Source organism: Pistacia vera, unplaced genomic scaffold (genome assembly GCF_008641045.1).
Source record: "Pistacia vera cultivar Batoury unplaced genomic scaffold, PisVer_v2 Contig396, whole genome shotgun sequence".
NCBI classification, from domain to species: domain Eukaryota; kingdom Viridiplantae; phylum Streptophyta; class Magnoliopsida; order Sapindales; family Anacardiaceae; genus Pistacia; species Pistacia vera.
Genome location: NW_022196219.1, coordinates 432054 through 449068, shown reverse-complemented (window position 1 = coordinate 449068; position 17015 = coordinate 432054). Strand labels below are relative to the sequence as shown.

The 17015-nt window shown below is 33.7% G+C and overlaps 1 protein-coding gene across 1 annotated transcript; it reads left to right on the top strand.

The window, feature by feature from the left end:
- Positions 1-6: 6 nt before the first annotated feature.
- LOC116141221 (putative nuclease HARBI1) lies at positions 7-1388 on the top strand. The gene is made up of 3 exons (XM_031426739.1): positions 7-525; positions 621-852; positions 940-1388. Exons 1-3 carry the CDS (start codon positions 7-9, stop codon positions 1386-1388), a joined length of 1200 nt encoding a protein of 399 aa, XP_031282599.1.
- Positions 1389-17015: the final 15627 nt, after the last annotated feature.

Here is a 17015-nt window from a genome sequence, read left to right as displayed (position 1 = left end):
GTGTAAATGGCGTCGTCTAGCCATACAAACCAGAATCAAGATAATGACAGTGAAGAAGAACAATTATATATATATGCTGCAGTCGCGATGTGTGGGGCTATTACATATGAAATGGAGTTAAGCATGCAACCACGCCAACCTGTAAATACATCTTCATTAAATGGTCACGATTATATGGTGGAACTGCTGAATGGTCATCCTAGAAGAATTTACAATAAGTGTCGCATGAGCAAAAGATGTTTTCAAACCTTATGTTATATATTGGCACAACGAGGCAAACTGCGAGTAACCAGACACATGAGTATTGAAGAACAAGTAATGATATTTTTGACAACAGTTGCCAAAAATGCATCTAATCGTGATTGTGGGGAGGATTACCAGCATTTCGGTGAGACAATCAGTAGATATGTCCATGCAGTTTGTGATGCGATAGTGGAGTTGATGTCAGTCTTTATCAAGTCACCTGACTTTACTGATGTTCCATTGGAGATATCGACCAACCCAAACTTTTACCCATTCTTTAAGGTACTTAATAATTTTTAATTAGATGTTGGTTAAGTTCATTGTTTCATAATTGTTGTTGGTCTTCACATATTACTAAAATGCAATTTTGTCAACAGGACTGTATTGGAGCGATTGACGGTACACATATACGTGGGTCGACGCCAATTGAGGTAGCTGATACGTATCGAAATCGTAAAGGGGCATTGTCGCAGAATGTGATGGCCGTCTGCGACTTCAATATGTTGTTCACATATGTCGTCACTGGCTGGGAAGGATCTTCCCATGACGCAAGGGTTCTAAATTCAGTTTTAGATGATCCTGGTTCGGGTTTCCCGCATCCTCCTCCAGGTAAACCCTAACTTGTTTATGTACTGTAGCTAAACTAGAAACAATTTTTTCATGTTTCTTCAAATAACATGCAGTTATTCTACATAGGTAAATATTACTTAGTAGATGCGGGTTATGCGAACAAAGGTGGGTTCCTCGCCCCACATAGACAGGTTCCTTATCATGTTTCTGATGTGCGTCGTAACCTTTCTGGACCTATGGAGTTGTTTAATTACAGACATGCATCGCTTCGGAATGTTGTGGAGAGGACCTTTGGTGTTTTTAAAAAAAGGTTCCGCATTCTTGATGGCATGAATAATTACCCGTTGCAGCGGCAAGCTAACATTGTTATGGCATGTTGTGTAATTCATAATTTTATCAAAAAGTTCGATACGAACGACCCTATCTTCCAAAGGTTTAATGGCAATGGAGTTTGTGAGGAAGGAAATGGGACGAGTTCGAATCAACTGACTCAGCGTAATACAGACGACATGGGAAGGATAAGGGATAGCATAACTACTGCTCTGTGGGCAGAACATGAGTCCAACTCGTATTGATAACTGAATATTGGGGTACAAGTCATTTTGAGGGATGATTATTAATAGCTTCGTATTATTAATTTAGATATGTATTAATGTTGTATTTTTAAATGATATATTAGTAGTCGAACAACTTACGGAGAAATTGTTTTTAATTAAACCCTTAAAAATTTACCAAACAACTAATTAATATTATTTAAATGTGAATTGAAAAGTTCAGTAATTATCAAAAACACCCCTGCGTTCAGCTAACCGATGGCGCGAGTGGCGTGGGAATAAGGTGACACAGAAGGCGCAGGCGCACAGCACATTATTAAATGCAAACAATTTTTTTCTGACATATCTATTGATAATTATAATAAATAAACAAGTCTCCACCAAATGCAAAAACTTTTTCAGAAAACTTTAAATACAACTCCACCAACTTTTGTCAGAAAACTTTTTTCAAAAGTGTTAAATACCGAAACAAACGCAGCCTTAGTTTTTGTGTTTGAGTTGTGGGAATCTTTTTTTGTTTATGATCTAGGAGAAGGCAAACTTTAGAAGATGGCAGATTTAAGATTAGATCAGCGATTGTCAGGCATCTCAAATTTTTTAGAGGTATGTCTAAGTTTGAGGCTCCTTTATTTGATGGTAAAATTAATTTTATCTTATGGCAAAGTACGATACAAGACCTTTTAGTACAACAAGGTCTTGATCGAGCATTAGAAGAGAGTAAACCAGAGAAAATGTTTGACAGAGAATGGAATAGAGTTCAAAAGAGTTGTTAGTACAATCAGATTGACCCTAGTTTTAGAGATAAAGTACAATGTCCTAACTGAGGCTACACCAAAGGTGTGTTCACCTCTCATGCGTTTTGATGTGTCAAAACTATCCAAAAAGTTAATTGAACATTAACCATAACATGCTAAGGTATGACATAAGTCATAATAAAAACAAAACAGGTTTATCAGGTGGAATGGTCGTGCATGGGCAAATTTCTGCTTAGGTATGACTATGCACAAGAAAGGCATGACCGTGCCATAAGAGAAAGTTGTCGCGCAATGTCACACAACATCGTTCCTCTTGGTCGTTAGTCTCTCTGCCAAATTGAGTGACACTCACACGACCAGACTGCACTCGCACAACCATCCTATACAATCGTGTGCTCAAGTTTAAAATTCAAGATATTTCAAATTCAAATCGCTTTGTGCTCTTGACTTCATCTCAAAGGTCAGAGTCAAAATTAAAAATTGGAATGACTGTTCCTTGTGGTAGAATGATCGTTCGTATCTGAAGAAGTTTTGCACAACATCGTTCCAAGAGATCGTTCACTCCTCTGGAAATTTAAGAAGATTTGGAAGAGCATCTAGATATGGTCATTCCATGTGGTGGAATGACCGTGTAATGTCCTTGCACGATCATATGGCATGGTGGAATAACCATTCCAGTTAACCTGGATTTGAGAAAAATGACCGTTGTGTTAGAAACGTCACAAACGGTTAGAAACGTCAGAAACGATCATTTGTGATTATGGAACGACCGTTCTTCTGAGTTCTGTAGACTTTATCAGAACTGCATTAAATGCTGCAACAGCTAATCTTTTTAGGGTTATAAAAGCTCAACGTTTTTAAGGAAAAAGAGAGAGAAGAGTCATAAAAAAATAAGAATACATTCTCATATAATCCCTAGAGCTCAAGATCCAAATCAAATACTCTCACTTGTACTCATTTTGTAAACCTCTGAGAGTTTCACTTGTTCTTATTATGTGTATAAGCCTACTTTGAAGAGGCAATCATTCACAAACAACTTTGATTCATTCCTTAGTGATGAAATCTTGTAAAACTAGGTGCAATCCTGTAAATCTAAGTGTGTGAGGCGAAAATCCTTATGAAAACTATTGTAGTGGCACAACTCGATTCTAGTGGAACTTCAAGAAGCTTGCCTTGAAGAAGTGGATGTAGGAGGCTTGTGGATATAGCTCTAAACCATTATAAATCCTTGACCGTTTCTCTCTCTCTCAACTCTTTATCATTCATTGCATAGTTGTTGGTTGAACATCATTTATTTCACTTGTTCATACATTCATTGTTCATATATATTACCTACAAGTTGATTGCATTTATTGTTCTCTATTGAGTTCATTTATCTCTCATTTTCATTATCATTAACTCTATCATTATTTGGTTGTTGAGTTTAGTCATTGAACATTGTTTTGATAAACTCATCTTTTGCTTTAACTTTTATTGATAAGTTTTATTCCGCGAACATTTTTATTGATTCCTATTCATCCCCCCTCTGGGAATATTAGCCATATTTAAGGTTTAACAATTGGTATCAAAGCTTGGGCTCTTGTGTTGAAAACCTAACGGTTTCACGAGTCAATCGATCTACATGGCTAGTTCATCTACACTATTATTTGGTGAGGGTCATTGCACCACTAGATCCCTATTGTTTTGTGGTACAAACTACACACAATGGAGATTTAGAATAAGACTCCACATTAGATCTATAGACTATAACATGTGGAAAAGAGTTGAGTAAGGGAACTTTGTTTCCATTAATGATTCAACAGGTCTTCCCAAGGATGAAGAACCTTACATGGCTGAAGATGAAAATAAATTGAGCTTAAATGAAAAAGCACTGAACATTTTGTTTTACTCTCTTGATTCTACAGAGTTTGGAAGAGTACCGACATGTGTAACGGCTAAAGATGCTTGGGAAATTCTTCAAACTACTCATGAATGAACAAGTCAAGTGAATGAATCAAAGATTGATGTGATATTCCATGACTATGATGTTAGAGTAGGTGCCCTAGAGCCAATCAGCATTGTAAATGATGACTCTTGTAATAATGTTTATAATTAATAAAAGACATTTTCTACATTATATAATTCGTATTTAATGTATGTTATAATGTATGTCCTTAGAATACTAGAATCGTGACGAGGGTATCGAGTGCTCCAAATCTCGATAGTGAGAACCTTATGAGCACATATGGTGGCCATTCTAGAAGCATCAATAGCCCTAGTATTATTTGTGCCCTTATTCTGACCAAGGGCACAAATAATACTGTAAGACTATCATAGTGTTAAACAACCCTGTCAAAAGACAGTGACCAATCTCACTTGTCAAGGATATTTGGTGACAACCTGGTGTAACACATGGGTGATTCTTATAGGCAAGTTCACTGGATAGACCCACCAAAGGATTCCATATGGATGGTACCCTAGTGTCTATGGAATAGATCCTCTAACAGATGGTGGTGCATGTGATCCTTAGACTTGAGATCACCAGAGCGTCTTGTGCATCAATTGGTGTAGTTTGACACTAGTCTAACGTAGTTCTATTCAGGACTATCAGAACGGTAGTGATTGGCTGCATCGAAAAGTGTATTAAGACTATGATGGATCAACAAATGATTCATCACTCCTGGGTACATGAGAAATTATCTCACTAAATAATTCGGTAGATGACAACAACATTAAATCTGTGGTCATAGCGGGATTGAGTTGTAGCTCAATCCAATTTATTCTGGTTATTGGTCTAATATCTGAATACCGAGATATCAAGGATATCTGAGGTTAACACTACTTTTGTGCCTAGGCCTTGATGAGATAATAGATGATGAAATGATTGAATTGCATAGTAACTATATCGTTGATGGGTAAGTTGTTTCGTTGAATCCGAATCTATCGGGTGGCCATGATGTCTTGCTAGAGGCCAATCTTAGTCTGTGTTTAGTGAGATGATTGATTGGTGTCAATCGCGAAACTACTCACTGCCGATATAATAAGGAGCCTTTGAGTCACACACATAGAAGATATATTAAGGATGGATAAGAGAGAGGGTCATTTTCATCATTTATGATGAAATGACATTTTCGTCTTTTTGATGAAATGACATTTTCGTCTTTTTGATGAAAGGGCATTTTGGTAATCTCACAATACAATTAAATTTGTCGAGGTTGTTGCCTATATTTAATTTCATATGGAAATTAAATTAGTGAGATTGTATATTTAAATATATATTAAGTGTATATATATATTTATATATATTTAAATATAAAACATATTATTTTATATTAATATCTATTAATATTGATTTTGATAAAATGGGATTCAAATTTAATTTTTAAATTTGAATATAAATGCTTTGTTTGGTAATGGAATAAAGCTAACATAATATGGAATAAGTAGATTGCTATTCCATATTAGATTATGGTTTTAGTGTGCACTATTTAAGAGCAACTAAAAAAAATTAAAATGATGATTATTCCTTGAAAAGAAACCCTAGCCACCCCTCTCTATCTCTCTCTCTCACGTCTTTCACTTGGTGAAGAAAAATTATGCATCATTTTTGCTTGTGTGTCTTGCTAGCACTTGAGACCGCAAGTTGATCACCGTTCTGTCTTCATGTGGACTTCGAAAGTGCACTCTTGGCTTAGAGTGGGAGTGAATTCTATCTTTAGAAAGAGCCTCCAAATGCAGGTATAATTCTGAATTATTATCTATTTTTTTTTTTTACAAAACGACGTAATTCGAGTATAAGTTTTTCTTGGGTTCATGTTGCTATTTGGGGATTTTTATTTTAATTTCCATTGTGCAAACCCCACCAGCAACTAACATATGAGTTGTTTGAGATGAAAACTGAAGAAAGCATCACAAACATGTACAAGAGATTCTCCAACTTGATAAATGATCTCAAAGCTCTCCAAGAGCTTTGCGACTCTTGAGCTTGTGAAGAAGATTCTTCGTTCATTGCTGAAAAGTTGGATAATGAAGGCGATCGCAATTGAAGAATTCAAAGATCTCACCAAAATGAAAATAGATTAGCTAATTCATAGCTTATTGACATTTGAGATGAAGAGAAAGCCAAGAGAGAAAGAGATTAAACCAAAGAGGAAGATTGCCCTCAAGACTATGGATGAAGAAGAAGAAGAAGATGATGATTCTTCTATGGAAGAAGATGAAATTAACTTTTTAGCAAAGAGGTTCACAAAGTTTCTTGGAAGAACAAAAGGTTCAAAGGGAAGCAATTCCAATGGTTCAAACCAAGAAATCAAGATGATACGAGCAAATCGGAGATAATTTGCCATGGATGTAAAAAGCCCAGTCATATTTGTCTAGATTGTCCTCAAGCCAAAAGGAAGAAGAATGACAAATTCTACAAGAAAAAGGTTATTAGCGCTACATGGAGTGAGAGTGATGACTCAAGTGATGAAGATGAGTCAAATGAAGAGCAAGCCAACCTTTGTTTCATGGCCAAAGAAGATGATTTGAAAGATGACTCTTGTAAAAGACTCTCAACACTATTCTTTTGATGAATTGCAAAGTGCATTTGAGCTATTAATGGAAGAATTTGAAAAATTGTCTTTAAAGAATACAAAGTTGAAAAATCAAGCATGCATAATGAAAGTTGAGTATGAGCAACTTTTGGATAATGTTGAAGAGCTTAAAAATGAAATTGATATTTTGTCATGTGACAAAATTGTTTTGCAAAGAGATTTTGATGATTGTAGAATTGTTTGTGATGTTTTACAAAAAGAATACATTGATTTGAGAAATGAGCTTGACAACACAAAAGAGATTTTAAGCAAGTTCACTTTGGGTAGTAAAAAACTTGATGAAATGCTTGCTTCACAAAGTTGTGCTTTTAACAAATTAAGTAGGTTTAGGCTATAACATGTTTTCAAATGAGAAACCTTTTAACAAACGTATGAACCATGTGTTTGACCAAAAGCAACTTATAGAAAATGTGGTTTTTGCAAGTATGTTGGTCATAGCACACACAAATGTCCTATCAGGAAAGGCAAGCATTTTGTGGTAAAAAGGGTTTCGATTCCTAAGGGAATGGTTGAAACTAACTCCCATGGACCCAAGACTATTAGGTACCAAAAAGTACATGAACATTTTTGTTGTGTAGGTATGTCTTGAAACAATGAAATTTGGAGCAAACAAATGGTTCCTTAACAGCGGATGCTCAAGACATATGATAGGAGACAAGAGCTTTTTCACCTCATTAAAGCCAAAGAAAGGAGGAAATGTCACTTTTGGTGATAACTCAAAAGGAAATTCTACCGATAACAAGTCTCTAACTATAAATGATGTGTTGCTTGTTGATGGATTAAAGCATAATTTATTGAACATTAGTCAATTGAGTGAAAAATGCTTTAAAATTGTTTTTCAATCTATGTGTTGTGAAGTTGTTGATTCTTGCACAAATAGAATTGCATACATAGATTATAGACGCTCAAATGTTTAAATTGTTGATTTGTGTAACATTGCAACCAAAGATCTTTGTCTTTTGTCTACAATAGATGAAGATAGTTGGCTTTGGCATAGAAAATTACATCATGCAAGCATGGATGTCATTGCAAAGCTTTCTAAAAAGGAATTAGTGCATGGTTTGCCTAAGCTTGTGTTCAAAAGCGATCATATTTGTGATGCATGTGCAAAAGACAAACAAACAAGAGTTGTTTTAAATCCAAGAATGTTTTTTTGAACCTTTAGACCTTTACAATAATTGCATATGGATTTGTGTGGTCCCACAAGGACAACTTGTCTAGGAGGTAAGCATTATTGTTTTGTGATTGTTGATAATTACTCTCGTTTTACATGGGTATTGTTTCTTGCACACAAACATGATGCATTCAAATCATTCTTGCCATTTATTAGGAAACTGCAAAACCAATTAGGCTATGCAATTACATGCATTAGAAGTGATCATGGAAAATAATATGAAAACCCATTGTTTGAATCATATTGCAATGAGCATGACATTGAGCATAATTTCTTGGCAATTAGGACTCCTTAACAAAATGAAGTTGTTGAGAGGAGAAATAGAGTTTTGGTAGAAATGTCTAGGACCATTGTGTGAGCATGGCATACCTAGATACTTTTGGGCCAAAGCGGTTAATACTTCATGCTATATCATCAATAGAGCTATGGTTAGGCCAATCATTTAGAAAACTCCTTATGAGTTATTCAAAGGGAAAAAGCCAAATATTGCATATTTTCATCCCTTTGGTTGTAAATGCTTTGTACTTAATAATTGTAACGACAACCTTGAAAAATTCGATGACACATCAGATGAAGCGACTTTCCTTGGTTATTCTTCACATTCAAAAGCGTATAGAGTCTTCAACATAATAATTATCTTAGTTGAAGAATCTATCTATGTGTTAATTGATTAATCTTGTTCTAAGAATGCAAGAAATAATAATGAAGAAGAGATTGATGAGATGATAAAAGAACTAGAGATCAATGATGAAGCATCACCATCAAATCCAAACAAAGAAGAAGAACATCAAGAAGAGGTTGAAAATAAAGATAACACATTCATGGAACCTCAAAAAACAACAAGAGAAATTTCATTTCCCAGAGTAAGAGATGAAGTGAAAGATGCACAAATAATTGGATATCCTATTCAAGGAGTAAGAACAAGGGCATCAATGAGGAATACATGCCAATTCCTAGCATTTTTGTCAAGTTGAACCTAAGAAAGTGGATGAAGCACTTAGTTATGAAATTTGGGTTCAAGCAATGCAAGAGGAACTAAATCAATTTGAGAGAAGCAATGTATGGGAGCTTGTACCAAGGCCTAAAGATCATCCAATCATTGGCACCAAATGGGTATTCCGGAACAAGATGGATGAGCAAGGTATAGTGGTAAGAAAAAAATCAAAGTTAGTTGCCCAAGGCTACTCTCAAGAGGAATGTATTTATTTCGATGAAACCTATGCCCCCATTGCTAGACTATAAGCTATTAAAATGTTACTTGCTTATGCATGGCATTTAAACTTCAGACTTTTTCAATGGATGTTAAAAGTGCATTTCTAAATGTTTTCATTCAAAGAAGAGGTTTATGTCAAACAACCACTTGGATTTGAAAACCCCAATTTTCCCAAACATGTTTTAAAACTCTCAAAAGCATTTTATGGTTAAAACAAGCTCCTAGAGCTTGGTAAGATAGATTGAGTAGTTTCCTTGTTCAAAATGGTTGTTCAAAAAGAAAGGTGGATACTACGTTGTTTACTAAAATGCATAAACATGACATCTTGGTAGTTCAAATATATGTTGATGATCTCATCTTTGGTGCTAGTAATAAAATCCTTTGTAAGGAATTTTCTAAGATGATGCAAGGTGAATTTGAGATGAGCATGATAGGAGAAATTAACTACTTTCTCATATTACAAATCAAGCAACAAAAGGAAGGGATTTTGTTTAATCAATCCAAGTACATTCATGATCTCCCCAAGCAATTCAAAATGAATGAGGCAAAAGATAAACTACTCCCATGAGCATATCACTCAAATTGGAAGCCAATAAGGGAGGTAAAAGTGTTGATACTAAACTTTATAAAGGCATGATAGGTGCACTTTTGTATTTAACTACATCTAGGCCAGACATATTGTTTAGTGCACGTTTCCAATCATGTCCTAAGGAATTTCATTTGAATGTTTTCGAATGAATTCTTAGGTACTTGAAAGGAACTCCAAATATTGGTTAATGGTATCCTAAAGGATCATTTTTTAGTCTCATAAGATATTCAGATGCTGATTTTGGAGGATTTAGGATAGATAAAAAGAGCACTATTGATTCTTAGAAAGCATGCTAGTTTTATGGTTTTCAAAAAATAAAATTCAGTTGCTACTTCAACCACGGAAGCTAAGTATGTGTCAACAACTAGTTGTTCTTCACAACTTCTTTGGATGAAGCAACAATTTGAAGATTTTGGTTGCAAAATGCATCACATTCCTATTCATTGTGATAATACAAGTGTTACAAATTTGTGTAAGAATCCTACACATTCTAGAACAAAGCATATAGACATTAGACATCATTTCCTACGTGATCATGTTAGCAAGGGTGATATTGTGCTTGAATTATACTAATCACCAATTGACTGATATTTTCACTAAGCCTCTTGATAAAGAAAAATTCTACACTATTCGAAAAGAGTTTGGAATAATGGATGCGAATCAGGTGTGACTTATTATCTTATGTGATTGTCTTATGTGTGAAATTGATTGAGATGATGTGTTTTATGTACATATTAAGAATATATTTGAGTTGATTGTGATAATATGCTTTATACATTGATTGTGTGATTGTCTTAGCATAAGTCAAAATACGACTACTCTTACATAACCCCATCAGTGATGTGATCCATCGGATTGCAAAGATAAAAGGGTTGGGATTATGAGTTGGTAACTCTAAAATCTACGTTTGCAACAACCCGTATAGAGAAATCTATACATGCTTCTACAAAGGGGACCGATAAGGTGCATTAGATGGTGGGCTTAAGAATCACTAACTAACAAGTCTTCTCACGAATATGGAGAACATATCCAGTTCATGTGTAAGACTTGTTTTGTATTTTAACATATGAGAGACACCTTGATTGATAAATATGTGCTTGTATGTTGGAATGAGTGTTTTGATTGGAGAAAAGTCAAAATGATATAATCTTGTGGTTGATATCAAACTTGACAATTTTTTCTCCAATATGGAAACTCTCAAGTGATTGGAATATCAAAAACATTGGTTGTTAATGATACTTTGATCAGTGTGTAAATTAGAGTAAAAAAATTTCAAACTATCTGTTTCGGAATGATCGTGCCTATCACTGGAACGATCGTGCGTGTTGAATGATTTTAAATTAGATTTTAAAAACCAACACATGTCCGTGCTGGTTATCACGAACGATTGTGAATCGAGTTAAGTTTCCCTAACCTTAATATAAAACTTTAGTGGAATGATCATGCTTGACTGTTGTAGGACCATGCCTCGTGTTTTCTATATAAAAGGTCGGTTCATTTTTACGTTGACGCCAAAAACATTTTCTAAAACTCTCTGCACTTCTAAAAAATTTTCATTCCAAATCACTCCAAACACATTCCAAATACTTTAAATCACCCAAACATCATGAGAAGAACAAGGGGGATGGCTTGAAGAAGCAATGTGCCTTAATGGTTCTTCCACCAAACCCACAAATTAATCAATCAAATGCACAAATCGATTACCCCAAATCAATTTCTTCATTATTCTTAACACCCAAAACACAAACAGAAAAATCAAGCCCACAAATCCATTACCCAAATCAATTTCTTCATCATTCTTAACACCTAAAACACAAATTAATTTTTTCAATCAAATAGAAGATGTATTGATTGAACACCCAGATACCATCTATCAATTTCCACAACCAAAAAAAAAAAAAAAAGATATATTAACATTGGGTAGGCTACAGAGATCTGACCAGCCGCAAAGTGTAGGCAGCTAGCCAAAATTGGTCGCAGCAATGCCTTCCGGTGGCTGGCTAGATTTGGCTGTCGAAACACCTATTTTGATGAGGGCCAAAGAAAGAAGAAGATAGACAAGTGGAGAGAAGAAAAGAGAGAAGGAGGGAAAGAAGAAGAAAGAAAGAAAGAATGAAGATGATGTGAGGTAAGAGAACATGAATTGCACAGGCGCAACGAAGGAAGAATGAAGAATGACGAAGAAGAATGAATATAGGGATTATTATTTGTGACTCGGTTTTGGCACCAGTTCGATTAGATCGACGATTTGTTACTATTTCACCGGTCTAATTCCGATCTATAGCAGTTTAATTAATAATACCATGTTTTTTACATTAATGAACCGGAATCAAGACCGAAACCCGATTATACCGCCCTAACTAGTCAGTTCGGTTCGCGTTTCATAGCATTGATTGGCTCTCTTTAAATGAATGAAGCAATAGTCAACAAATATCATATAACCTCTTCGGATAACAAGTAAAAAGGAGCCACCCAAGCATCCAAATTCTTACTATGGTGGGATTTACATTCCATAACAATTGATATATAAAATAAGCGGTACCTTGAATAGATTTTATTAGTTGTGTAAGTAATAAATTTTATTCTTTTTTGTGTTTTTAGATAAATATGTTGGACACGTTTTTATCTTTTACATTTTCATATACTAATTTTAGATAAACGTGTTAGACGCATTTTCATTTTATACATTTTTTAATCATTTTCAATATTCTCAAAAAAAAAAAAAAAAAAAAAACAATGAACGAATGCACCCTCCATAATTAGTAGAGGTGGAATGTAAACCCCGCATATTATTCCAATGCCCTAAGGTATGAAATTTAGCTTTTCAAGTAATTTTTTTAATGGAAGGGTAAAATGGTCAATTTACATGTATTTCGAGATGTGGCCATTATAAAGTGTAAGGGGTGATGTCATTGAAGAGAAATGAGGGTAGAATGGTCATAAAGTTGATTGATATGGTTAAATGGCGTAAACAGTAACCAAGGATATAATGGTCTTTTCATACAAATCCATATGAAATAAGTATCCATAAAAGTTCTCCAAGGGTAAATTAGTCATTTACCTAATGGGATTGCTTAATTGTTAAGTGTTTTAAAGAAGTCAAATGGCATAAAATGAATGCTAATCATTATGTTGTGGTAGAAATGACCAAAACACCCTTATATGAAAAATTTATGCCAAATGACCCTTATATCTAAAGTTTGATTGACCAATCACATATAGAGCAATAATGGAATAATATTACAAGGTTTAAGAGAGAGTAGTTGGCCTTGTACACCCCAAATATATCATTTCTTCTTCATCTCTCAAATCCACCATAAAAGCCACTAATTCAAGTATTTATTCTCAAATTTTCTTAGGGTTTCAAGTTGTTTTTCAAAGGAGATAACCATCCACACTTAAAGAAATTCAATTTCAGGGTTTAAGGTGAGTTTCAAAACCCTAGTTTTTCTGATCTTTTAGAAAAGGAAATTCATAAGTGATTATATGTGTAAGGTAGAAAGGGTGAATATTTGGAGCTAAGGAGGAGTGTCCTTGTGCTTTGATACTAAGGTAAGGAAAAAAATCTCCCTTTGACTACAATTGATAACACCTAAGGTTTATGAAACTTACATTTATTTATGTTACTATGAGTGTGATGCTATGTTTGGTTATGGATTGTTTAAATGGGTGTGTTGATTGGTGTATTGTGTGCATATGGAGGAGATTATGCCAATTAAGAATTTGTAGTTAGACGATTTTGGCACTTTTGGTTCTGTAAAAAGGGAGGTTTTTATGGCCTTTTATACTAAGAATGATATGACAAATGATATGAATGGGCAAAGAAGGTGACATGGTTAAAATGAATAGAATTGGATTTGGCTTTTTGAGACTTATACTATACATGCTTCACTGAATCAGTCATAACTGAAGCTATAGAAGTCCGATTGAGTTGATTCTTGAAGTATTAAAAAGTTGAGAAACTGACCTAAAACTTTTATGTTTTAGCAAAAATAAATTCGAATTAGAGATAAGGAAAAAATTGCTTGAAAAGTGACGAACTATATGGCATTCACCTTCTTAAGGAAATTCATTTGTTTTTAATCTGATAAACCCCTGAATAATCTTACTACTGAAATTCCCTGTATTGTATGAGAAGTTGAATGAATTAAGTAAGAATTAGTAGGAGAATATAGTATGATTGAGCATGGGAGGTTAGTCCATATGTTTGCATTCATAATGGTAATGCATATAGCTTATTTAGTTGTCTTATGAAAATTTATGAAATGTTAAAGAATGAATTCCATGAGTCTCTGAGGTATAAACCAAGACAGAGGAATGGAATTCTTATGGAAACCATGAGTCCTTTGAGGTGACGACAAAGAATAAGGTAATGGTTCAAATGAATCCGATCGGATAACAAAGACTAATGAAACCATCAAGTATAAAGACAAAAGAAATAAGCATGCCATGTACATGAAATTTCATAAGTCATATGTGTTCACATTATAGTATGTATGGTTATGTTATGACTTATGTTTATGAGAAAAGTCCAAAGTGTATGATATGTTTATAAAATGTTATGTCAAAGAATGAAGGTCATGTTTGTAGGTAGGTAACGTCCTAAGTAATATACTTGTATAATAAACCTTAATAGTTTATAAATGGCCATATTCCTTACTGAGCGATTAGTGCTCACCCCACGAAATATTTTAAAATGTTTTGCAGGTAAGGATTAAGGCATGAAGCTGGGAGAGGATCCAAGGGACGCTATGAGCATGAAGGGATGTTTTAATGATGACTATCGAATGGTTTTGCTAATATTTAGTGTAGTAATTATGTTCATATTTTAATGTAGTAAATATGTCCTATTCTATGATGGTGTAAATATGTTGTATTAAAAAAGAAATCAAATTGCTAGTAAATTTTGTAAAAGTGTGCATGTTCTAATAAGTATTACTATGGATTTCATAATTTACTCCAAGAAAGGAAACTATATTTATACAATGAACTTATTTTAGTTAGAAATTAAATTATAATATATAAATATACATATATATGTTTTAAACTACAAGTATTCTTTAAATATGATTTTAAAATAAACTTCTTTTCTAGCGTGTGTTTCTAGGTTTCAATGGCCAAGGGATACTTAGGAAATACTCGGCTAGGGAGGGGTTTTACATGGAACAAATGGGCCGGGTTAGGCGGGTCAACCCTAACCAGGCCCGCATTAAAGAGGTTCAACCCGGACCGCCAAAATGGTGGCGGGTTGAACCCGACTCGCATGCAACTAGCGACCCGGGTTGCAATTTGTCCTTTCTAAGAAAGAACCGCCAACCCGCCGGGTTGGCTGAAAAAAATTTAAAAAAAACTACATATTTTTTTAATCCCTTTTACCCTTGAAGTAGCCGTTTTATAGCAGTTGGAGGGGTCTTTTTCGTCATTTATTTTCTCAATTTTTTCTAATTGGCCCTAAACTCTCATATTTTCTCATAACTCAAATCTCTCATTCTCTAATTCTAATCTTATTGAAATCTCTCAATTATTCTCTTAATCTCTTGTTATCAATTTGCTCTTATTTTAATTTTTATAGTTTTTACAATTTTCAATTCATATTTCCAATTTTCATATTCCAATTCTCCTTCTTTATTTTTTATTTATTCTACATCAATTTTTTTTTCAACTACAATGGATAGATATTTCTCTTCTATCATTTAATGAGGAAGGAAACTACCTAGTCCTAGTCCCGCTAAATTACTAACATGAATGTAGGAGGAGTTCAAATAGTCCTGTTTTCCCGGTCTAGAATCCGATACACCTACATATGCCCGATTCCTCCATGCTGCTACACTACAGCTCCCGGTGGTTCTAAAAGTCGTCCTCATAATCGTTGTCCTCGTCCAACTTCTACTCAAACTGAAGCGGGTTCATCAACTGTTGTCGAAAGCGACGACAAACACACATCAGACATTTGGACGCATTTCGATAAGTTTTACGAGGTAGAAAATGGAGTTAAAGTGAAGAAAGCAAGATGCAAGTATTGTGGAAATGTTTATAAACTGATTTAGGTAATGATACTAGTACTTTAAAAAGGCATGCTAATAAACATATTGCTCAACATGGAAATAGAGAAGTCAATCAAACTCAAACAACTAATATGGGTACTACTTGGCGTTATAATTCTGATATATATAAGGAACAATTAGCTTTATATATTGTTGTAACTGATCAACCTATAATATGACTAAAGATAAATATTTTGAAGATTTATTAAAAATTCATTTTTTCTAGGATTTAAAAGTTATTCTAAAACTGCAACTAGAAATGATTAATAAAATTGTTTAAGAAAATGAAATTAGAATTAAAATAAAAAGATACTTGTCATGTTAGTGTGGCTCAACTACCGATTTTTGGAGGGGTAGAGCTAAACAAGATTATATTTGTGCGACTAGTCATTTTTGTAACGAATGTAAATTAAATAAATCTTTATTAGGATTTAGATAATGGATGTTGTCATAGTGGTCAACAAATTATATAAAATTGTTGAAGTTTTAGAAGATCATGATATATTACTAAAGTGATAAGTTTAACTTTAGATAATGCAAGTTCTAATAGTAAAGTTATAGATTTTTTTCAAATTAATTATCCTTTAATACAATTTGAAGTTTTTTCACCAACGCTGTGCATGTTATGTATTAACTTAATTGTGAAAAGTGGTATGAAAACAATAAAGAAAATATGAAAGAATAGATATTTTAGCTTGGATTATTGGTAGTAATAAAAGAAATGTGAATTCAAGATGCTTGTATAAAATCAAATATGTCTCCTAAAACTTTGCATTAGACATGCATGTTAGATAGAATAGTACTTATTTAACGTTTGATCCACGATTACCTTATGCTAATTTAATTAGTTATTTGTAGCAAATAATAGAGGTCCTCATTATTTGGTAGAAATTGATTGGCAAATAGCTAAAGTATTCATTCTTTTTTAAAATTTTTACCAATCCTTTACAACTTTCTAGTGTGTATTATCCTACTAGTCCATTGGTAATACATACAATTATAAAAATTTCTGAGTATTTACAAAATACAAAAATAATGAAAATTTAAAAGAACCAATAAAGGAATGGAATTTGTTTTTTTAAATATTTTAAAACCATTCCTTTTCTTTATGTTTAGGTGTCATATTTGATCCTAGAATTAAACAAGAAGGTTTAGAAAATGGTTTAGAGACATTAACTGAAATTACAAAACTAGCATTTGTCAATCAAATAGGAGAGGTAAAAAATGTCTTGCAGAGGTTATTTCCAATATGAAAACAGGTATGAGATCCCGCAAAGACATGAAATACACAGGGAAGTT

Bases quoted from the DNA above. Each gene is read 5' to 3' on its own strand.
- LOC116141221 (XM_031426739.1), top strand. From the start codon at position 7: ATGGCGTCGTCTAGCCATACAAACCAGAATCAAGATAATGACAGTGAA. The intron at 526-620 runs GTACTTAATAAT...TTTTGTCAACAG, and splicing joins ACTTTTACCCATTCTTTAAG to GACTGTATTGGAGCGATTGA. The intron at 853-939 runs GTAAACCCTAAC...TATTCTACATAG, and splicing joins TTTCCCGCATCCTCCTCCAG to GTAAATATTACTTAGTAGAT.